Source organism: Polyodon spathula, chromosome 22, assembly GCF_017654505.1.
Source record: "Polyodon spathula isolate WHYD16114869_AA chromosome 22, ASM1765450v1, whole genome shotgun sequence".
In the NCBI taxonomy this organism is placed as follows: Eukaryota; Metazoa; Chordata; class Actinopteri; order Acipenseriformes; family Polyodontidae; genus Polyodon; species Polyodon spathula.
The window spans coordinates 11,354,923-11,380,334 of NC_054555.1; the positions used below are offsets into that span (position 1 = coordinate 11,354,923).

The 25,412-nt window shown below is 36.4% G+C and overlaps 1 protein-coding gene across 3 annotated transcripts in view; it reads right to left on the minus strand.

The window, feature by feature from the left end:
• The window catches only part of LOC121297123 (teneurin-2-like), a 483,736-nt gene that overhangs the window by 63,643 nt on the left and 394,681 nt on the right, over positions 1–25,412 (minus strand). For all 3 annotated transcript variants that reach the window (XM_041223184.1, XM_041223185.1, XM_041223186.1), the window contains 4 exons: positions 21,629–21,834; positions 19,296–19,491; positions 15,698–15,799; positions 2,863–3,057 (listed from right to left, as the gene is read on the minus strand). In XM_041223184.1, the coding sequence (XP_041079118.1) occupies positions 2,863–3,057; positions 15,698–15,799; positions 19,296–19,491; positions 21,629–21,834 (699 nt within the window). The remainder of the gene's footprint in view (positions 1–2,862; positions 3,058–15,697; positions 15,800–19,295; positions 19,492–21,628; positions 21,835–25,412) is intronic.

Sequence of the window (25,412 nt, forward strand, 5' to 3'; positions counted from 1 at the left end):
TCCTTTTACTTGCTAGATAGAAGATTGTATTAATAGATTCCTTCACAATAACACGCTATGTTTTGGTTAAGGGCAAAACAATAGGCTACTGCATACATAGAAACCAAGTAGTTTTTCTCTCTTAAAAGTGGAATAAAAATAGCTTGGCATTTAACAACGACGTTGTTTCTTATTAGCTACTATCAATGAAGTGCTTGCTGTGGTTTTGGACAGAAAATTATATTTCAGGATGAGCTGCTATTGCTTTCGACTGCATATGGATCAACGATTTGTCTGCCGTTTTATTCAAAGGTTAAGTTTCACATAAACAAATTGGGAAATGTGATTTCCTTGCCTGTGCTTCAGAGCGGAATATATATCAAATGGCGAATAACTGGATTAAACAGAGAAATGCAGTGGTAGGAGGGTGTGATAAGTGGACCTACAAGCAGTATCTATTACACAGAGCTGCACCGTGCAAAGCGTTGCAGAGCACACGTTCCTCATAGGGGAAAAGTCTGTACATCTGCCCTGAGTGTTTATAATATTAATGGGTCTAACTTCACCACCCTTGAGCAATTTCCTCACTGACAGAAGGTATATGGAAAGCAATAACCTTGGACAGCTAAACCACACAGGACTTTATTTTTCATTACTCCTACATGATTTTACAAAGTCCATTTAAAAAGTCCCCACCACTAAAGAAACAGATCACTTCTATGTACAGTGGCTTGCGAAAGTATTGACCCCCCTTGGCATTTTTCCTATTTTTGTTGCCTTACAACCTGGAATTAAAATGGATTTTTATTTGGATTTCATGTAATGGACATACACAAAATAGTCCAAATTGGTGAAGTGAAATGAAAAAAATAACTTGTTTAAAAAAATTCTAAAAAATAAATAACGGAAAAGTGGTGCGTGCATTTGTATTCACCCCCTTTGCTATTAAGCCTCTAAATAAGATCTGGTTCAACCAATTACCTTCAGAAGTCACATAATTAGTTAAACAAAGTCCACCTGTGTGCAATCTAAGTGTCACATGATCTGTCACATGATCTCGGTATATATACACCTGTTCTGAAAGGCCCCAGAGTCTGCAACACCACTAAGCAAGGGGCACCACCAAGCAAGCGCCACCATGAAGACCAAGGAGCTATCCAAACAGGTCAGGGACAAAGTTGTGGAGAAGTACATATCAGGGTTGGGTTATAAAAAAATATCCGAAACTTTGAACATCCCACGGAGCACCATTAAAGCCATTATTAAAAAAATGGAAAAAATATGGCACCACAACAAATCTGGCAAGAGAGGGCTGCCCACCAAAACTCACGGACCAGGCAAGGAGGGCATTAATAAGAGAGGCAACAAAGAGACCAAAGATAACCCTGAAGGAGCTGCAAAGCTCCACAGCGGAGATTGGAGTATCTGTCCATAGGACCACTTTAAGCCTTACACTCCACAGAGCTGGGCTTTACGGAAGAGTGGCCAGAAAAAAGCCATTGCTTAAAGAAAAAAATATGCAAACACGTTTGGTGTTCGCCAAAAGGCATGTGGGAGACTCCCCAAACATATGGAAGAAGGTACTCTGGTCAGATGAGACTAAAATTGAGCTTTTTGGCCATCAAGGAAAACGCTATGTCTGGCACAAACCCAACACCTCTCATCACCCCGAGAACACCATGTCCACAGTGAAGCATGGTGGTGGCAGCATCATGCTGTGGGGATGTTTTTCATCGGCAGGGACTGGGAAACTGGTCAGAATTGAAGGAATGATGGATGGCGCTAAATATGGGGAAATTCTTGAGGGAAACATGTTTCAGTCTTCCAAAGATTTGAGACTGGGACGGAAGTTCACCTTCCAGCAGGACAATGACCGTAAGCATACTGCTAAAGCAACACTCGAGTGGTTTAAGGGGAAACATTTAAATGTCTTGGAATGGCCTAGTCAAAGCCCAGATCTCAATCCAATTGAGAATCTGTGGTATGACTTAAAGATTGCTGTACACCAGCGGAACCCATCCAACTTGAAGGAGCTGGAGCAGTTTTGCCTTGAAGAATGGACAAAAATCCCAGTGGCTAGATGTGCCAAGCTTATAGATACATACCCCAAGAGACTTGCAGCTGTAATTGCTGCAAAAGGTGGCTCTACAAAGTATTGACTTTGGGGGGGTGAATACTTATGCACGCTCAAGTTTTCTGTTTTTTTTTGTCTTATTTCTTGTTTGTTTCACAATAAAAAATATTTTGCATCTTCAAAGTGGTAGGCATGTTGTGTAAATCAAATGATACAAACCCCCCAAAAAATCTATTTTAATTCCAGGTTGTAAGGTAACAAAATAGGAAAAATGCCAAGGGGGGTCAATACTTTCGCAAGCCACTGTATCTACGGGTCTAGATTGCCCAAGCAGTGGTCCTCTAAAGGTACTCTTTCTAGAACACTACAGTATGACAGTCCAGTGACGCATGTGGTCATGATCACTGGTTGTTAGGAAAGAACCAGATTGCAAATGAGGGAATCTTTTTTTATACATCTTTTCTGTCTTGAAGACTGTTTCTGGAAACTTGATAAATGCTGTAGTAAATAACTATATATATATATATATATATATATATATATATATATAATTGATGAATTGCTTTAAAAGACGTGGTCTGAAGAAACGTATGAACATCATAAGCATTCCATTGCTGATTCTGTTCATGAAGGAATTTCATGGGGACCAACCACAAGGTCCCAGTGAAAGATGAGCCATTCCATAGGACAACATACAAATATGCTGTAGCTGCTAAAATCTGTAATGGAACATCCTTACACATTGGAATGGAATCTGCTGATAGTGAAGTGTAAGGGACCAAAAAAATAACAACATTAATAGGCATTACCTTCTTCACAGCTCTCCCCTTTGTATCCCAAAGTGCAGATGCAGCTGCCATCAGTGCAAGAGCCATGACCACTGCAGGTGGGGTCAATGCACTGGCTGATGGGAACGTCACATTCAGGCCCTTTCCATCCACTGTAGCAGAGGCAGGCTCCCTTGCTATATTGACCATTGCCACTGCATAGGACTGGGCAGGCAGCTAAAACGAAAGGATAAGCAATTAAAGTCATGCATAATTAAATTCAATCAAATAGCGAAAGACAGATTTAAAACAGCAATGTGGCCACTGGGAACCAAACACACATCTAATATATACAGTACAAGATGATTTGAATTGTAAGATTTTTTTTTAAGTAGGTGACTGTGGCAGAGCAAAGCTCTGCCCTTTAAATTGGCAGGGATGGGGTTAACTTCCCCTACCTGCCTGGGTTTATTATGTTCAGGTGGCTGGGGTTGATTAGTTGATTAGGTTGATTAACGATCAATCAGCGCCCAGCCACCTGATATAAAAGGAGGCCTCTGCTTCTCATTTGGGGAGAGGGAGCTGAGGAAGCAGGTTGGTTTTTTTGTTTGGGTTGTTTAGAAAGTGTGAATCCAGTGAAGGCATCGCCCAGCCTGGAAACTGTTATTTTTGTAAGTTTTGCTTTTTATCTTTTTTTTGTGTTTAAATTGCTTTGTTTTGGCCCTTGTGCCCTTTCATTTTGTGTTTATTTATAATAAAATAGTTATTTTTTTTGAACTGCAGTCTGTCTCTGGGCCTCTATCCACTCGCCAGCCTGCCACAGTGACTTTAACTGTACTATTATTGTGAATAAAGGGTGTGGTTATTGTGACAAATCAAGATTACAGCAAATGCATAGGCTGAACAGTCTATAATAAAGTAGATTATACATTATACATGATTTCTATAACTTTTCATTTACTTTACTCATTTTACGCAACATTTGATTCTGAATTTGAGACTGGTAAGTAGCTTAACGAGGTGTACCATATAAACACTTCTTAGAAAAATGATTTGATTCCATGGCTTCACTTTAGCTCATTATGTAATGCAATCGACTGTCACATTGGTTCACATATGACTGTATTTCTATAAAAGTTTCCAAAGTCAAAGCTCCTACTACAATGTAAGGTTAAAGCCAAGACTTATATAAAATTTTTAGTTGCATGGGGCAGGTGTCTGAGGATATGTCTTATATAATCAGTATTTTTAGCAACTAATGACTTTAAGTCCCTCCGGTACACCAGATTCATGGTTCACTGCACAAGCACACCAGTGCATTAACCTTCTGCTTTGAACAGTTGCAAGTTTAATCCTTCAGTGCTGTACAGAGTGGTAAGTGAAGTCGCAGAGAGAATTCGAAACGGAACTCTGAAACACATCAGCAAAACTTTGTTATTAATTAGAATGGTCTTTTTCTTAATTAACACGGGCAAAAATTTCAGGTGAGCAACCAAGGCCAATTATGTTTTTTCCTTCACCCTGCCTTAAAGATAATTCTGCTACGCTTTTGTTTTTAACTTATTATAGAGGTGTTGAAGCAGAGTGATGGCAAGATCCAACAAACTCAACAGGAAGCCTGGCTCTTAATCTAGTTTGAGCCTAGGGTCTGATTTAAAGGTCACAATGAGCTTATTTACTTTCTTTTAGTATTTTTTTTTTCATTATCATTATCACATTATCAGTGTAACTGGCACAGGCCTGGCAGAGCCAGTTACAGAACTGCGTTACCATGACCAAGCTTCTTATTGGAATGCAAGTTTAAAAAAACATGTTTTTATTTTTAATTGTCATCCCTTTCAAACATTTGTCTTTGCTTTTTTTTTTAAAAAAATTCAGTATACAGATTCAAAAACACCATCTTCAACAGAAGAATAAAAGGACCAGTGGTGATATTGCTAGTGCTCATCATAGGTGAGAAAATTGATTTTAAAAACTTGATTCACACTCCTTTAATCAGCGAACTAAAGGATCAAATCCCTTCTGAATCCTTTTCTGTATATCACCACTTTCTCTGATCACCAGGGGTTAGCATAACCTGTAGCAGTATATTGCCAGTGTAGGTTGAATAGGGCGCCACATGTACTTACTAGCAAGGTGCTATTGTAAAAATAATTTATTGACAAGCAGTGATTTATGCTTGTGATAAGCCTTGTTATTTTATGCACAGAGGTGGTCTTCCATATGACTTTTATATGATTCAGTAAAATAAACCCATATTGTTTTATGACCCATGCACTGCATGTTCTATTTACACCCACACTGTGTGCATTTAAAGCTTCTGTTTTAAATTTCCATTTTATTTTTCTCCCCTGCGCTGCTCATGATCTTCCATTGACCCTAATGATTTTCTCAAGACACAGAACACCAGGCAGGAGGAGAGGAGAGTCCTGTCACATTCAGCCCACCACAAGCACAGCAGTCATTGGGCTTTAGGCAATTAGAATACCAACGCGGGGCTCTCTAAATTCAAAATGTATCACTGTGATACTAAAACAACAGCTTATGCCTGGGCTGCAAAGTCACAGCAATCAAATGCACTGGAACAGTTTGCTATTAGAAAAGATTTACTGGAGCCTGAATAGGACATGAGAGTGGGAGCCTGCATGACTGGTTGGAGAAATTGTATCTCAGACTGCAAGCACAACAAGAATATCAAGGGCTACTTGTTTGAATGAATGACAGAAGTCCCTGAAGAAAACTACTGATCAGTCAATGTGCAGACACAAGAAACTGGTTACTGACTGGGGAAGGTGAAGTGGTAATAGGACTGTGACCTCTAAAAGGCAATAATAAATAACCAAAAGAGACAATTGCAGGCGGTAACCAAGCTGTATCAACCTGAGGAGTGTACAGGGAGTCAAACCTGAAATATCTCCTTTGCACTCTGATATAATTAAGCAGAGCTGTAACCAGTCACCCAAACTGAGACTCGAGTCGAGTCACTAAACTGCTCTAGTCGTGTCGAGTCACCAATCTGGCTCGAGGTCTGACCAGTGCTTAATTTGTAAAGAAAAAGATGCTGGTGAGCAAGCAAAGACAGTAATACAGTCCAAAATCATATCACGTTTTTTTTTAATATAATATACAAAGTAGTAGTACTTGCAGAAAAATTAATTAAAGGCAATCACAGGACAAATAATAAATAAAAAAAAAAGCCTGTATACATGTTTTGTTATGGCTTTGCATTTAAATGGTTTAAAAAACAAACAAGTTAAAAGACATTCAGAGGACTCCAGAAGGACAAAATTGATTTAAAAAAAAAATGCACTCCAACACGACCCACGGTCTACACTGTTATATTAGCGATGTGTATGCAGCAGAAGCCGCTGAGAGATTACAAAAACGATTCATTAAACTAGTTGTTTTAACTATTAAGTAGTTGTTCTCTTAGTATGTTTTTATTCTCTAGTTTCGCAGACCATGATTAGCACTAACCTTGGACTACTTAATATTAGTTTGGGTAAACTTCCAAATGTCTGTAGTTTTCATTAGTTTGCATTAGCTTAATAAATGTGTACCGTAAACAACGTTTTATTCAAAATTGTACTTAAAAGGGACATTTAAAAAAAGATACAAAGCACCAACTCCCTTATGGTGTCTATAAATAAACAGGTAAAATACACACAACCCCATATACATACAGAATAAAAAACAGTGAGCACCAAATATTTACTTTTCAAGCTTTCACTAGGCAAAATTGTACTTATTAGAAAAGTTTTAGATGCATTCATTACCTTTATTTGTGTGATAACAAAACCTGAAAAATAATTTCTAATCAGAGTTTTTTCTGCCATTTGGTTTAATTTGCCCTAGCATTTTTTTTTTTTTTTTTTTTTTTTTTTTTTCAAATACTGAATATCAACTACCTACTAATTTTGGAAAAATACAGCTGCTGTATTGTGCCTGAGTTTTTAATTAATTCAGATTCTCATTTTAGCTGTTGAAAAAATTAAAAACCTACTACTATAAATTAGTGGCAGTTACTGGTGCTGTGTTTTGAATGCAGTTTATTCATATTATTGCCTTACAGTGCTGGTAGGATGCAGCCTGCTTGTTTCTCTCCCGGTCAACTGTATAATTATTAAAGGCGAACTCAACCACTGGATGTACTTAGTGTACTCTCCATGTTGTTGTTTTGTTTTTCTCGTGTCTGTGACAAAACTCAAAAATTACTATTTTTCTCAGGATTTTCTGTGATCAGAAATATGTCTTTGCTTCTCATCTACACATTTTGATTCCTGGTCCCTGCTGCTTGTGATGTTATGATCACAGAACGGTGCTATCGGCTAGAAATGTCTTTTCTATTTCCTTAGCAATGGTCTTAACAACCATGGCAGGAACCTGTTTATGTGCAAAATAACAAGATGACTACGTGTGTTAGAGAGGGGCTGCATGTGTTGAAAATGAATTAAGTTTATTATTGATTTTATCATAACAATTATGACGAGTCAGATGGAGACTTTTTTTGCGTGACTCAAGTCGAGTCATGTCTTTCGAGCAGGGAGTTGAGTCTTTGCTTCCAGGGACTCGAGTCAAGTCGAGTCATTGATGACGAGTCGAGTCACGAAAAATTGCGAATTGATTCTGAGTCATTGACTCGAGACATTACAACTCTGTAATTAAGAGAAAACACCAGAACAGGAGAAACAACAGGAGAAAACACAAGAACCAAACAACAACATAATGTCATTCCAAGTTCTCCTACAGCTTGTTAAACATGAAGTGAACTAAAAGATGTATGTCAGCCTAGTGTCATTTACAAAAGGTGGAGTTCTACTAGAGGTGTATCAACTATGGAATTTGCATTTACATGTTAAACACAAACTTTTCTTAAGTGACAATCTAGTCCCCTTTCAATGCCTTGAAATGGTTCTCCATTCGTTTTAGAGCACACTATATAATATAGCCCATGTGCAGTAAAACTATGGAACAAGGTGCTTTATTTGACTGCTGTTTGGGGACTATTACCTGGTACATTCATTAGTACTTTTTCAGGGAAGGTGATATGGTGGTAGGGGGGACTATTAGATGCTGACTTTAGCAGTAATCTTCTGAAGCATTAATTAATCCAGGGTGTATTTAATTACTTCAGTTAAGTGAAAACCAAACTAAAAATTATCCAAAGCATGCTGAGCTGTCTTAAAAACCATGACATCTAACTCCACAGAGATTGATGGAATTAAAAGCATACAGATGTTTTAATTGAACTCAGGAAAATTATCCAAGATCACAAGGGGATCGGGCCTTTGATTAATTAAAATAATTTAAATTACCTGTAGAGGTGTGACCTTTCTGTAATTGGAAGGGATATGATAATTTAACCATCAAAGGTCACAAAAAGAGTTGAATTTTTTCATTCTTGATAAAGGTAGGTCAGTTTAGTTGTATATTGAGCAGAGGCAACCCAAGGAGTTTCAGTAATTATTTTTAATGGTTAAGTCTTAAGTAATATTTCCACAATTACTGTCATGCCCCATTCAAAAGGTATTCAAGTAAAATACTATCGACATATCAAAAATAAAAATTGTTTTGAACAGTGAAATTAGTTTGCTTAGCACAGCTTGTATTTAATAGTAAGCATTTCTAAAGCTTTCCATATGTTGCCAAAAAATTTTAGCTTCTCATGAGACGGCCTTAGTGGACGACATGCTGCTTCAATAATAGCAGAAGGCTCAGAACAAAAATTAGACCTTAAAGTTTTTGCATCCTAATTGTACAAATTCAAAACACAAACACACACACACACACACACACACACAAAAAGAAAGATTGGTAAGCGCTGGGGGCATTTTTTTCCTTCTAATTCTTCAGTATATTAATTAGCTTTTCATTATTAAATATATGGAATTATGCTAAAATAATGTCAAACCACAAAACATCAGGTGGGAAGAACAGGAAACAGATTTATCCTATTCATTCCACCTTTGCATGCTGTCAGCTATTTGTGTGAGCACCTCTAATTACATAAATATCGCACATACAGTAATAGCCCGGAATCAGCTATCCTATACTTTATATTATTCCATACAATATGTATATAAAAAGCATTGTTTGCATTGCACTACATAGATCCTTCTATTTAAGTAACAGGTACCGTCGATGAAGGCTTTATCGAAGGGTAGTTGATCGAGACTGGAGTTATGTGTCCCGAGTTGAAGGTGAGGATGCTAATAAACACTTTAAAACCCTGAACTTTTATGATTCGTCGGGTACCGTTCTACAGAGAAATATTTTAGGAAGATGAAAATGTTAATAAAACATCACATACATAATTAGAGAAAGAAAAACAAATAACTTAATTGAACCAAAAAAGTTTTACTTGTCAAAGTTAGTTATAGTTTATCTGGACAGTACCACATATCTCAATGAAGCAATATTAACAAACCGTCCGTGTCTTGGTTTGAGATGCAGGCTATGATTGGCTGATTCGGCAGTCACACGTACAAAACTGGGTTGAGTTGTTGTGATGGATAATTAAATAAATGTTGACCAATTGCGTCATTGTTTACTATTTGCTGTCCAATAGATGTGAACTGAGCTTTTATTAAAGATTTATCAGTTTGTTTTTGTCTAATACTGATAATAGCATCCCTGAATCAAAAAGGTATATCAAATAAATGATTGTGACATTATCTTTGTATTTTAGTTACATTTATTTCCATTGAATTGTGAATAATTAACTGAAATACTTAAAATTAAATCTTAAAATATACCTCACAATCGTTTAGATTACTGTATACCATGATTTCAAAGCACAAAAATCCTGGAATGCATTCAAAATCTCTCTACATAAATTTATTATCCTATATATATATATATATATATATATATATATATATATATATATATATATATATATATATATATATATATATATATATTTTTTTTCTAACAGTCTTACTCATATATATGTCTTTTGGGATGAAAAATGGTGATTCTATGGGATGACAGAAGGAGAGGATCATCTCTCAGGTGACTATCTTCTTCACACTGGTTTCAGTAAACCAATTGAGGTAGATGAGCCTGCATACCCATCAAACCAATTTGTGTAAAATCAAAACTTTTTCTGATCCTAGTTCTCAAGGGTTGTGGCTACCACTGATAATAGTTTTTAAATGGTACTTATGATGACATTTCTAATGGAAGATACATTTTTCAGTAAATTAAAATAAATAAATAAATAAATATTAGTTATTAAATATTCAAACCAGGTAATTGTAGGGTATACTTTATCATTGAGCGAAAGCATTTTTTAAAATAATCTTTTAATCTTTAGCATTTCAGGTATAATACTGTAAACTTTAGGTGAATATTTGCGGACCTGAAAAGGGTACACCTTTCATAGTCCGCAAAGGGTTAAGGCAAGACAAAATTAAAAACCTGGCACTTGCTTGATTTTAAGTTTGATTCACAAGTGATGATTTGCTTGGAAGCTGATTGGCTGATGGAACTGAATCATTTTCTAATTATCTATAAAGACTAGACATACACCCAATACTGCCTAAAAACAAAAACTCAAAGAATAAGCTCATATTGACCATTACACAACCATGACAACTTTTGATATTCTTTTCGCTGTGATCAGTCATTTGATCATATTTTAAAATGTATTTGCACCCAAATAAATCAATCAAGTCAACTTAAATAACACAAGAGAAAGACTGGCAATGTCAGTTAAAAGTGTAATTAAATAGAATTTAACAGGGGTATACAAAACAATTAATCACTACTCTCTAGTGAACAATGGAAGATGACTTTCTATGACCCCCCATACACCATTATACAAGCAGTTCATGGCCAAAGGCACTATTTTGCACTGTCAGTCAAATTACCCCAATGTAATTAGTTTCCACATCAGATCGCAAGAAGAGAAATCATCTGTGTACTGCAATACCCCTCTGCGCCTTCATAATATCATTGGTGATGTGATCTGATTTAACCTCCTTAAAATTATTGAAACCTTTCCAGCATTGTGCAATCCTAATAAGAAAAAGGATGATATCTTACCATAAAGCATTGTTTATGAAATATAATCATGACAGCATCCTGCATTTCCTATATTTATTTATACCATAACAAATGCCCAGTGGGAAGAAGTACACCGCATTATATATGCAATGTTCATGATGCAATTCATATGCTTCAAAAATAAACAATCCTTGACATGTCAACTTGATTTCCTGTACGGTACCCAGACTTACATTATAAAACAACCTGCTTTAATAGCATTTTTAGTTTACGCTTGAGAAGAATATTACAATAAATTATTGGCTTGAACCATAACTAATGTCATACGAAAACATGGCATCAATTCACCAAACTGAATTGATACAGTATCCCTCTTCTTAAAAATATAATTTTTTGACTTTGCTGACTGTTTACTAGGTTAGTCCTTAGATATTGAAAGAATAGGAGCATGCTAAAAGCAAATATACAGAATGTTGTAAAAAGTCAAGCACTCATCGGGTACTGGTGTTAAGCTTATACACTAAGTGTACAAAACATTAGGAACACCTGCTCTTTCCATGAAATAGATTGACGAGGTGAATCCAGTTGAAAGCTATGATCCCTTATTGATGTAACCTGTTAAATCCACTTCAACCAGTGTAGATGAAGGGTAGACAGGTTAAAGAAGGATTTTTAAGCCTTGACACAATTGAGACATGAATTGTGTATGTGTGCCATTCAGAGGGTAAATGGGCAAGACAAAAGATTGAAGTGCCTTTGAACGGGGTATGGTAGTAGGTGCCAGGCACGTCGGTTTGAGTGGCTCAAGAATTGCAATGCTTCTGGGTTTTACACGCTCAACAGTTTCCCGTGTGTATCAAGGATGGTTCACCACCCAAAGGACATCCAGCCAACGGCAGGCCAGTGGTCAAAAACCGCTCATTGATGAAAGAGGCCAAAGTAGGCTGGCATGAATTGTGCAGAGCAACAGACGGGCTACAGTTAGTCAACTGACAATCCAGTACATCATTGGTGTCGAAAGACCCATAAAAGAATGCAAAACTTGTCGTACCTTGACACAAATGGGGTATGGCAGCCGACGACCTAACAGAGTTCCACTTTTTTCAGCAAAACACAACAAACTGAGGTTGCAGTGGGCTAAGGAACGAAAACAGTGAACACTGGAGGATTGGAAAAACATTGCCTGGTCTGATAAATCCTGGTTCCTGCTGTTTCACACTGATGGCAGGACTAGGGTATAGGGAGAAAACCACATACGTACATGCATCCATCATGCTGCTTGTCAACATTGAAGACTGGTGGTGGTGGTGTGATGGTGTGGGGTGTGTTTTCATGGCACACATTGGGCCCCTTGATAAAAGTGGAGCAACATTTGAATGCCACAGGATATCTGAACATCATTGCCAATCAGGTGCATCCCTTCATGGCAGCAGTATGTCCATCTGCTAATGGATTTTTTCAACAGGATAATGCCCCATGCCACAAGGCTAGGATTGTTCAGGAATGGTTCCACGCACATGACAGTGAATTCAGCTTACTACAGTGGCCTTCCCAGTCACCAGATCTCAATCCAATTGAGCATCTGTGGAATGAGATGGAATGAGCTATTCGGAGTAGAGATCCACTACCAGCGAATTTGACACAACAGTGGGAAGCATTGGAGTCAACATGGGCCAGCCCCGACTAAATGAAACTGTTCTGAGGGCAAAAGGGGGTGCAACTCAATATTAGGAAGGTGTTCCTAATGTTTTGTACGCTCAGTGTATATTTATTATTATAACATTATTATAAAAAAAAACAATGAAGCGCATTGCGTATGCATGAATGTGCTTCATTGTTTTTTCATAATGATGTTATAATAATAAATATAAAAGCTTAACACCAGATACCTGGTGAGTGCTTGACTTTTTACCACATTCTGTATTCCTTAGATATGCGCTCTGCACTCTCTACTATATAAAAAAGAAATCTTGTTGGCCATCTGACACATTCAGATAATGAAATGGATTTGGCCTGCAGTGTTTAAAGGAAGTCTGAATACGCACGAAACATGACAGCTATCTTGATACTGTATCTTTTTTGTGTTCCCTGAAAAAACAGACACACTTTTGTTTTTAATGGTGTTACTGGCGCTAACAAATTTCAATAAAAGAATCAATGTCTCCCCGTATAGTTCCTCAAACCCAAGTAATATATTTTTTTTCTTTCCATACGAAATGTGTGTGTGTTCGTGTGTGTGCGTGTGTGCAGGGCAGGGGGTTGTTTGGGTGGTAGAGGGCAGCTTACAACATGCTTACCTACATACACGTCAGATCAGATGAAATAATTAGATATGCGTCACACTCATTTAACCGTCACTGAAGTCAAAATTGTATATGTGAGTGCTGACTGTAGTACAGTAATTCATGTTAGATTTCAAAATGACACAATTTGCAATTTGTCAGTTTTTCGTTAAGTATGTGAAAACTTCAAAACAGTATGTAATTCAATATGTTAATGTGACATTATTCAGCAGGTTTCTTTCAACTTTATTTTAGCAAAATTAATGAATTCTATAAGGTGATGCAAAACTGTTCATAATGTTTTTGTTTCAGTCATCCCGGTGTACTTATTTTTAATTTGTATAAAGTTTAAAGCACCTCTACGGCCATAACAGGCCTCTCAAACATGTCTTCTATCTTAGTGCAGTTACTACACCAGAGTGCAACCATGAACCTGTTCCCCCTGCCACACTGCCCCGAGTGCGTGTAAAAATTATATCAGTAAGCCGGCCCCTAGAGCAAATGTGGCATTCCTTAGATCCACTGCACGGTTATGCTCAGGTGTACCAGTGAGAGAAGAGACTTGTTTGAGAGCTTTACTTAGGCCACAGTGGTGATTTTAACTTCTGAGTTTAAAAAAATAAATAAATAAATGGATGGGGTGACTGAAACAGAAAATGTTAAACAAAGTGAATCTAAATAGCAAGGTGGATTCACTTAGGAACTTAGGAACCATCAATCGCCACCCATTACATTGACCCTTGAGCTTCAGTAAATCACAAAGAGATGCTGCTCAAAATGAATGGAGGTGGCAGCATAAGCCTTTCCTGAGTGATGCAGAGCTAATATAGACATCTGTGAAGGTACTCCAGATCCATTTACACTGTAGCAGTTTTATGGTATAACATTTTGATCTCTTAAATACAAAACACATTCTGATCCACTAAGTTTAAGTGACTCCACTCGGAATGAAAAGAAGGGTCTGAATGGAATTTCCACGCATTCTAATTGAACAGGCACCCCGTTATACATGGTGAAGGATGCCGATGACCTATTCCCATCAATTATAACAAATAACAATCTGTCAGCAAAGGCTGTACTTGATTAATTAAAACTGTAATGGCTTGCAATATTTTGATTTTTCCTTAAATGTAATTTGTGCATTACATTTTTTAATTTTAAAAAAAAAAAAAATTTAAATAGATAATCCATCAAATGACAATGAAGGAGAGAACATTTAAAGTGGCACAAATAAGCAGACTTACAAACAGCACTCAAACCTGTGTGTACTGTAGTAAGTTTTGAGGGGGTGGGGGTGGGGGTGGATAGCCAACTGCAAAAACAACTAAACACGTTTGGGTGTTTGGGCTGTGCTAGTCCACATCTTCGGGCTTTGTGTGTATGATAAGACTGTTTAATTTATTTATTTATTTATTTATTTATTTATTTTATTAATTATTATTATTATTATTATTATTATTATTATTATTATTATTATTATTTTTTTTTTTTTTTTAGCTGACACCCTTACCCAGGGTGACTTACAGTTGTATACAAAAAATATATTACAGTACAATTAAGAGCAAAATTATAGTACAGTGGCCTACAAGGAGAGTGTAGGGAACTAGGCCTTTAGTTACAATTGACGAACCTCTACAGCTTGTGTTACTGTAAGTAATGTTAAGTATTTGGGGCTGAACCATTAATTTCATTGCTGGCCTCCCATTCTGCTATCTTGGGTGAACAGGAATATACATAACAAGCCGGGTTTGTTACATTATTGCAGCTGCTTCTCCTTTGTCCGTTCTGGAACGCTATTCACAATCTGCAAGCTGTTCTGTCCCCTGTAAGCAGTTTCCTTCAGATCTCAGTAAACAGATTGATTAGTGAAGCATTGAGTGAGGGGACAGTGCTCAAAACAAGAAAGATATAATTCGTTGAAAGCCGACTATCTTCCGGGTCCATCAGTTGGAGGTAAAACTATATTGCTTTATCAAACATGTCACATGTCATTTACTTTTGCACATATGTTTTAATTATTAATTAATGGCCTGTGTCTTACTGCAGGGGAATACCTTTTAATTGAGGGCTCAGCAAATGCTAATACAACTGTACAGCAAAAATGGGTAGTGGAAAGATATTCTCTTTGTTTGAGGTTACTAATGAGGTTGAGAAGTGCAGAGAAAGTAACAACAAGAGACAATGTAGGAAATAATTCAAAATGGAAACCTACCCTTATATTTGTATTTTAAAAAGTGAAAGCCATGAATAAAGAAAATGAAAATAAAACAGACACAGCATGCATGTTTGACTAATCAAGGATATAAAATAAATATGAATGAAAGGCCTTTTGAAAATGTTATAGAACACACAAATAAAAGCATATACATGCTTAAACAAGACTCATTTGCTGGCACGATGGACACTGTTTTGAAATGAGTTTGAAATGAGCCCCCATTTTTATTTAAAGAAGATAACAGTATTAACATTGTAAAACCTACAAATGATGCACAAGAACATAGCTGTTTCCTGACTGTTATATCATTTTAATGTTTGTTATTAATTTCCATTAGTACTTAAAGTGAAAGTGAGGCTTGCGGCTGTACCTTTAGAACAGTCAGTCCCATGGAATCCTGGGAAGCAGTGACAGGCTCCAGAAACACATTCTCCATTGCCATGGCAATTCCTAGGACACTCCTGCACTGAGTCTACAAAACAAAAAAATTAAAACTATGAGAGTGATAGTTTACATAACACATATACCATGAAATAACGTGTATTTTAAAGTTGGTACCACAACCAGGGTTTGAGTACTAGCTCAGTTGGGACTGGCAAAACGGTACATCTGATAGACCTGAAGAGTAGCACCTGAACTAATAATCAAAGCAACTCAGCACAGATTTATCAAAATCTCTGAAAAAAAACAAAACACAATTACAGTAATTTAAATAAGAAAATTAAATGAAAATAACCCTTTTACAATAATATGAAGCCCTGCTTTTTTATTGGCGCTAGACCATTTGAATGACACACAGTACAGAAAGTCAGGTTGGCACTATTAATATAACTGTATTAAGTGCCTCCGTTTACAACCAATTAACAATCTCATCTTCCCCAAGTTCTTTTTTTAAATTGTTTTTGTCAGTTTAACAAAAGATGTCATCAGCCTGTTATTATTGTTTTATGAAAATGAATGACCTCGTGACTTTCAATTAGATCAGAAAATAATAATACTTTTATAAAAGTAGGACACTTTCGAATTAATCTGAGCAAGGTTAAATGAAAAGGTTGCATATATATCAAATTATAATTGCCATGACGAAGCAGCAGAAGTTCGTACTCAAGACATAATGGCCTACGATTCATAGTGTGATTAACTACAATGTCTCTTAGTTTAGTATATTCCGAAAACCTTTTTACAGGGCTGTATACAAGAAAAACAACTTTTGGTTCTTTCACACAGAGTAAGAAATAAATTTGCAACCAGTTTAATACTCACACCACAGTATGTGCTGGCTTATACCACAAATTAAAGTATACACTTTATATTGTGAATTGATAGTTCCATTTGTGTATGTCGCTTTAAACTGCAAGTACAACTCAGCATTTGTAACAATAGTATAGTATCTGAAGCAGCCTGCCTCAAGACAGACAAACATGGTTTAGAATAATTAGATTATATAATGTAAATGCCAGAAGAGCAAATTGTTTAAAATCGAAACTGAAGAGGGCATGCATAATATTGAAAACACAACTACGCAAAGGGTAAACACCAATCCAGAGACATATCTTGGGCAGCAAGAAGACCACAATGGGAATAAAAAATCAGATCCCTGTTGTGATGGCTTTAACTGAAGATATGGAACGTGGAGGTTGTATTGCTTTGTCAATGTATTGAGCTGTTACAAATTTAGATTTGTTATTCCCCTGCTGTTCTGAAGGAATACTGCTGTTGAGATATGTCAGGCTACAGATTACAAATCACTGACGTGTAATTATTTTGCAAAACAGTCAAAAGTAACCTGTGTCTGCCAACCTAAGAAGGTAAGTCATACTTGGCCATTGGCGGTTCTTTGTTCAGAAGGTGTGACATTTAAAAAGAAGTTGTCTTAAGACAGTAAGAAAATAATAGAAAAAATATGCTAGGTGGTAATGGACTACAAGGGAACATAAAAAAAAAAAAAAAACTGCCCACCTCCTTCCCCTGCTCTGTGTGGAATCATTACTTGTACGTGCAGCTCTTTGAACACTAATAACCTTTTCTACAATAGTACATGTTGGAGAGGATATTCCCTTGTTCCCTTGTGCTTAACTCACCTGAGTGGTTGACATTTCCTGTTTTCTGCCTCTTGCTCTGCTCTGCATATGAGGTGCTGAAAGATTCCTTGCAGAGCAAGGAATCTTTCAGCACCTCATATGATATTTAAAGTTTGGATAAAAGATACCTGTTGAACAGACTCTGAACATTAGCCCTTTGCGGTCCTATGTCGGACCAGATCCGACATTACAATTTTCCCTTTCCAGTCTGATGTCGGACCCTGTCCGACATCATCAAAAAGACATAAAGCACAGGGCTCTAGTCATTTTTTCTCCGGAAAAAGATGTGGAAACCGGGAAAAAAAAAAGAGATAACACAGACATAAACAAAGGAGATAGCTGCTTCTGCATCCTGCTCTCAAAGGATATCACAGACATTTGCAGAGCTTTTTGAGATGTTACAGTAATAAAATAATGTCTTGGATAAAATGAGTGATCAGGAGATGATTTATCAGTATCAGTATGTCTGTAAAGAGGTATGTGAAAAATACAGAGAACAAGAGGTGTGGCTTGGCTGGAGATAGAGTACTGTGTATCCTTTTGCGATTCAATGCCTTTGAAACCTGTTTTTCTGTAAAAGAGATATTATAAACTGTGCGTGTAAAATAAACAGAATGTGTGTGAAAATAAACTGGACATGACACACCTGACCAGCAATGAATAAATGGATCGCTGAGGGTTATGCTATACTGTAAAAACCTTTGTATAAGTCTATTTTTTAGGTATTTTAGGGGGTCCTAAAAAGGGATGGCGACTTGTACACCGGTGTGCATAGGCTTTTTCCTGAAACTGTTGTCTCAAAAAGGGGGGGGGGGGGGGGGACTTATACAGCAGTGTGACTTATATACAATTTTTTACGGTATATATAAAAATATATATATATTTTTTTTACTTTCTCCAGCCATTTACTGTCACTGCGGGCATACTGGTGTATGACTCTGTCTCCTGCTTTTGCAAAAAGACACAGCTCAATGGAGATTTCAAAAAAGAAATGGCTAGACAGGGAACAAAGAAATGGAAAGAAGATACTTATGACTGTTAGAAAAAAAACAAAAAAAAAACATTGTGTACTTAAATAGTGCCAGAAGAAGATATACTTAAAGTACAGAAGGGTTGTACTACTTAAAAAGACCAAAAGCACAATTCCACTGGAACTGGTGCGATTTAACTGCAGCTTTCGAATGTACAGTGTGATGCACGATTAGATGTACACTGTGGGCAGCAGAGTGTAGATTGTAAAGTGATAATTCCCCCTGCTGACTCATTTTATAATTCTTCCTAACCCTTAGTAGGTGTAGTTGAACTGTCAGCCTATAAAGTGCCCATGAGGAGAGCATGGGGTGGTTTCAAGAGATCTAAACGACTGTAGGTCTAAACATACATCCCTTTCTGTACCAAGGTAAAGCAAATCAAACATTAAACAGTGCCTGTGACACTTGCAGGTGTTTTTATCTAAAACAACTGGGAAGGGTCATATTTAAGGAGTTTGCTGTTGAGATCAATGGAATAGACCCCCTGTGTCTTCCGATGTACCAAATGCTGAGAGATATGCCTGCAGCACTGTGCAATCAACAATGACTAAATTACACCAGAAGACGACTTCTGGTTGTGTTGACTCCACTTTGATATTGTTGGTAATTTATTCTTGTGAGATGACAATGGTAGAAATAGCAGTGTGAATTGTTTTCTATTCAGGAATGTCTAGCAAGCAGTAAGGTCAGAGTGGGCTAAAACAGGCATAACAAATATCCCAAAGCAACACAAACTAGCCAGAAGTGACTGAATACATTTCACTGTACTTGTACTTCACCACAGACAAAGACGTTTTCTTTGAGTGAGACACCCCCTTGTAGAAATATTTATTTTTAGATACTGTAAATGAAATACCTAGGATGGCAGTGCTGAATGAGATGGCCTCCTTATCTTTCCCATCATTGTAAAATGCCAGGTGCCAGGTCCCAGGGTCCAGATACTGCATAAAGACAGCTTCATTGAGAACCACTGTGTGAATACTGCGACGCTCGCGAGGATGCTCCACCACACTCCACTTCTCCTTCCCATCCAGGCGTTCCATGTAGTCGTACTGGCGGCACAGAAAACCAGCAGCAGTCACAATAAAGGTTTTAGAGCTGTACCAGTGGCGTAACATTCCTAAATGCAGCTAGCATTTTTTGGGTGCTTTTTTACAGACTTTAGAAAACATGGCACCTCTGTAGTCATAACTCTTTTGTGGTGAAAACGCAAAGCAGGCAAGCATCACCAAATGCTTATTAGGCAGCATCAAACTGACTCACAATTGCATGGAACTTATTTTGGATTCAAAAGATAATATATTATTCCTATTTGGATACAAACATGAATGGCAGAAATGTAGAGAATAAAATACATATATACTGAACTGAACTATCAAATTCCAATGAATGAAGTGTCAGTTGAGGTCTAATTATATTGAATCTCTGAGCCGTGCCAGAGCACAGGCAATATTTCTTTGAATCTACCAGTTACTTTTCCTCATGGATTTGGTATTTACATTGCGGGATTTGGGTTTAATGAGTTTTACTTTTCATCTTTTGGGAAAGAAACACACCAGATTGTGCATATATTTTGTATTTTTTGCAAGTTTTGAAGTAAATTGTAGCTTTTTATTATTTTTTTTTTATCAGTTTTTATAAACCAAATACAGCAGGTCTCTTTTATGAACTCCACAGAAGACATTCTGATCAGGGCCACAATGTATTTCCAGTTGCTCTTTTCCTTAAGCAATGCTGTCACTGTGATTTAATCTAGACCTTCATTTTATTCTTCTAAAAAAGGTTATTTAATAAAAAGCATAATCAAATATCAATATGCTAAAATTGGATGTCACCCATGGCGAATGAAGTCAAGCAAGACTGCAAATGAATTTCAGCTGACTTCAATTGAATGGGTTTCATTTATAAAGCACTGTGCTGTCTTTTGCCTTTTGCAATTTTCAATTTGATTCCATCTGTCAGGGTGCTCTTGTGGTTTTATTTACAGTAAAAAACTAATTTGACTATGTGCTCAAGTGCTGCTAGATAAGTAAGTATTTCAGGTATGTGCATTACATTGTCGTGGAAACATACACAGATGTAATGTTACAAGACAGTATGCCTCATTTGGTATATGCACACACCCAGTTCACTTATCATTTAAATAATGTGATTCTCCCATGGTTAGTTTCTGAATCAACCAGAAACAAGTCAAAGCTCCAAGCTCCAAATAATACTTCCTAATACAATATATACATATGGCCAAAAGTTTGGCATCACCTAGAATTTTAGGACTGGTATCTAGAGAATGGATTATAGGATTTCCTGGACAGCGAACTGTAGCCTGCCTGGGAATTGGTAGAAACATGTGACCAATAAGTCCAGGTTTTCAATTTAACACAGAAAAGAAACGCAGTTGAATCCACTCACTTGCAATGCGCTTTTGTGACTGGTGAATAAGCGACTGGATTCTTGATTTTGGATTCCAGATTTCTCTGCACCGTCTAGTGCCCCTCAAGCTAACCTACCAATTTAACCATTTGTCAACCGAATTTTTATAAGGCAATTTTAGATAATACATACAATATTCTGTGTTTGGAGAGTCAGGATGCATTATATTGGAATACAATATTATTGTTTCCTAATAAATATATAGTATGTGCATGCGAGCCTTTTGTTAAGTATATTCCATCTGCAGCACTGGAATAAAAAAAAAAAAAAGTCTGTATTTGTTTGCTTCACAGCCATATTGTTTATGGTCAATAAAGCAATTAAGTATAATAGTTGTTTTTGTTTTTAATGTAAGATCTTTTTTGTTCAGTAGTTCAAAGTAACATTACAGTTAAAATGTAAGGTTGCAGTTAAGACATACCCCATAAATTAGCAATAAAGTATGTACAGTATTTATTGAAAGTACTCATGACTTCAAGGTAATATTGCATTTTACTCAACAAAAAAATATTTTACTCACATAGTATCTAAATGGGAGGGTAAATTACTCAATGACCCAAAACCTTATCTGGAGCTTATCTTACGTATGTACCTATGTATGTATGTATGTATGTATGTAATTCTGAATATAACATAATTGATTCAGTAAATTATTATTAACTATATTTTATTTATTTAATGTAGCATTTTTAACAGAACCATACTCCACTCTTTCTCGAGCCCAATATTTTCAAGTAAAATTCTCAAACAAGTTGTCACCTGAGCGTGTGATGGGGGAAGTCCTTTCCTGATATAAACTCCAAACAGAGCATCTCTCCCGAGAGAAATGTTGAACTTCAGAAACTGGGGTTGGATGAGATGAAGCAGTGACCTCCAGAACACTCCGGGAGGTACTTCCTGGGTTACTCTTCGACCAATTTCCAGGTCCCCGGTGTCGATACTGGTGTTCCGGAAAGACCACGGTCCTACAGAGCCAAGGAAAGGGATGTGAGCTAATCTTGTTAACACTGAAATAGCGTGAACGACAAGTTTATGTAGTAAAAACATAATATATAAACAAAACATTCTTGAGAATAGGGCGAAGTGTCCTCAATGACACATATTCCTTTTACATGAAGGAAAGCTGTATTGTAAAGTCAATTGCATATCTCACAATATTCATTGAACAGATAAGCATTGCTATGCAGTATCCCTTTCACACTCTGTACAGGCAGTATGGTGGGGGATAGTTCTAATATTAATATATATATATCTATAATATATATATTATATATATATATATATACTATATATACTATATATATATATATTATGACATACAATACTCGTATCACTATTATAACAACTTTGACTGTTATTAATACAGCTTAGTTTGGGTGAGAAGAAACCAAGCATTTAGCAATCTTTATTTCACATTGATCAGAATCTTCAAAAAAGTGTGATCACAACAACTCACAGTAAACTATACATGAGCAGCTAATATGAAGTGTTGTAGTAGATAATTGACAAACCTGGGACTGTAAGACACAAAAAGCTGACTAACAAGGATGAACAATACTTCAAAATAACAACCTTAAGGAATAGAAAGAAGACTAGCATTGAATTGACAAAAGAACTGGCAGAAGGCACAGGTGTCGTTGTCCATCCATCAACAGTCCAAAGCACTTCTTACCATTGTTCCATAGTCCAATTTCTGTGTTCTTGTGCATATTTTAGTCTTTTAGTCTTGTTCCCCTTTCTTAACAGAGGCATTCTTACTGCAACACATCCTTTAAGTCCTGATTTCTTGAGTGACCTTCGTACTATTGATTTGATGGACAACGACACTTGTGCCTTCTGCCAGTTCTGTTATCAATTTCTATTCCTTTAGGATATTATCTTAAATTATTGCTCATTATCACATATTTTTAGGTCTTCCAGTCCTGAGTTTGTCAATTACAGATGATATTTCTCTGTATTTGTTGATTATGCTTCGGATACCACACCTTGAAAATCAAGTGATGTGAGATATTTCACTATATGTTTTTCCTTCTTTATGCAAGTCAAGGTTGTTATAATAGTAGAAAACACTAGTGGAGACTTTAAGTAAAGTGTTGATGCTTATAATTCGTCAGAGTAGAAAGATACAACATGTCTAAAACTTTTGCACAGCATTATGTGTGTGTGTGTGTGTGTGTGTGTGTGTGTGTGTGTGTGTGTGTGTGTGTGTGTGTGTATCTATATCTCTCTCTCTCTCTCTCTCTCTCTCTCTCTCTCTCTCTCTCTCTCTCTCTCTCTCTCTCTCTCTCTCTCTCTCTCTATATATATATATATATATATATATATATATATATATATATATATATATATATATAAGGTAACATTCCCACTCATGAATCATTTTAATTAGCAGTTTTTAAACTATAAATAGCCTGGCTAAACGGTGGTTGGGAGTTTAGTTCAATATGACAGAAAAAAATAAGTGCAAGAAGGAGAGCGGGTGAGAGGATGGGAAGAGAGAATGGGTTCGCCCCAGGTTCTGCTACCGGAGCGGGGATGAAGCAAAGCTGAAGAGTATCGTTTCCCGGAGAAAGCCGCAGCTCCTATCGCAGCAAAAAAGTAAATACTTTAAGAAAGATAACCATGTAATGGGCCAAATATTTATTTAGTTATAAAACGAATGCTGAATAAGATGTCTGTGTTATAAAGTGTCAGCGCAGCTTTTCTTCAGTTCAAATACTGTATCAAAAGCAAGAGACAGAAACGGAAGTTAGACTGAGTAGTTGTTTACAGTTTGAACAACATATATATATATATATATATATATATATATATATATATATATATATATAGCAGGGCAGTAGGAAAGCCCTGCTTAAATGTTTTATTTGTTTATTTCAGAACAGGATTTCCCCCTCTGCCCTTGTGTTATTATGTATTTGTTTTGTTTTATGAGTTAGTGTATATATGACGGCGAAGTGCCATGTGTTTTGTTATTGTTTTTGTGTACGTTTTGTTTTTGCAGTGTGGATGGAAAGGCCATCCACGTTAATTAAAACTTGTGCAGAAGGTGGCCATCTCCGGAATTAATTAAGTGATTAATTTGTTGCTAATCGGTAGATGGCCACCTGTATAAATACCGGCAGCTCTCTGCACTTCCGAGTGGGTGTACATAGAGAGAAGAGAGAAGAGAGAAGAGAGAAGAGAGAAGAGAGAAGAGAGATAGTCATTTAAAGCGATATAGGAACAGTGAAGGCGATCGCCCAGCCTGACCTATATTTGTTATGGTTTGTGTTCGTGATTTTGTTTTCGTTTAAATATTTTATTTGTGATCTGTGAGCAAGTGTTTATTTTTGTTTGACTATTTTTTTTTTTTTGGCATTATTTAACAAACGGTGCACGCCGCGCCTTTGAACTGCAGTTACCTACCTCTGTATTTTTGTTCCGCCTTCTGGCCTGAAGTCACCGCTCAGCCATTTCCTGCCACATATATATATATATATAATATATATATATATAGATAATATATATATTATAGAATTCGCAAAAGCGTCACATCAGTCTGACGGTGCCGCTCGCTTATCCTGTGCTTATATGTACTCTGCGATACGATCAACCAATTGAATTTCTACATTTTCTCTGCGGTAGCCCAATCATAAGTTAGCTGGGTGGGACATAAACTGTGTCTGTTTCAGTTGCAGGTACTGACAGTAAGAGTAACCAATAGGAGAGTTAAATAACTGCCAAGTTTTATTCAGCTGTCCAATCATAAGCAAGCAGAGGCCGTTCACCACATTTTGCATGAAAATTGAAGGCGAGTGAGTAGTCAATGGGAAAGTAAAAGAGCTTACATGACAGTTGTCCAATCATTCGTGAGCAGAGGAGGGGTGTTAATATGTTAAAGTACTGAATTTCGCCGACTTATTGAGAAAAATAATACATTTCAGTATTTAGAATTTAATTTTCTCTCTATATATTTTTTAATTTCACCAGACAAGGGAAACACCGTAGTCGATTTAGTTACGAATCCACTTTCTCTGAATACTTGTACTGCAGATGAACAAAACAGTGTAGTGTTTTTTTACTTTAAAACAGAGTAGTGTTGACAAATTTGCCAAATTGAAACAAAGCGAGACGCTATCTATCCTCTAATTTTAGTTTATTTATGGTTATTGGTGTAAGCATGGTATTCAAAAATATTTGCATTGCGTATTTTATATAAATTATTTAAATAATAAGTGCACCACAAACAATTACTACTGCCTGAGACTTGGCCTTATCAGAGTGAGCTAAGAATAACTCCCACTAAAACTTATATATATATATATATATATATATATATATATATATATATATATATATATATATATATATATATATATATATATATATATATACACACACACACACACACACACACACACACACACACACACACACACAGTGCCTTGCAAAAGTATTCAGACCCCTAATTAATTCTCTCATATTACTGAATTACAAATGGTACATTGAAATTTCGTCCTGTTCGATATTTTACTTTAAAACACTGAAACTCAGAATCAAT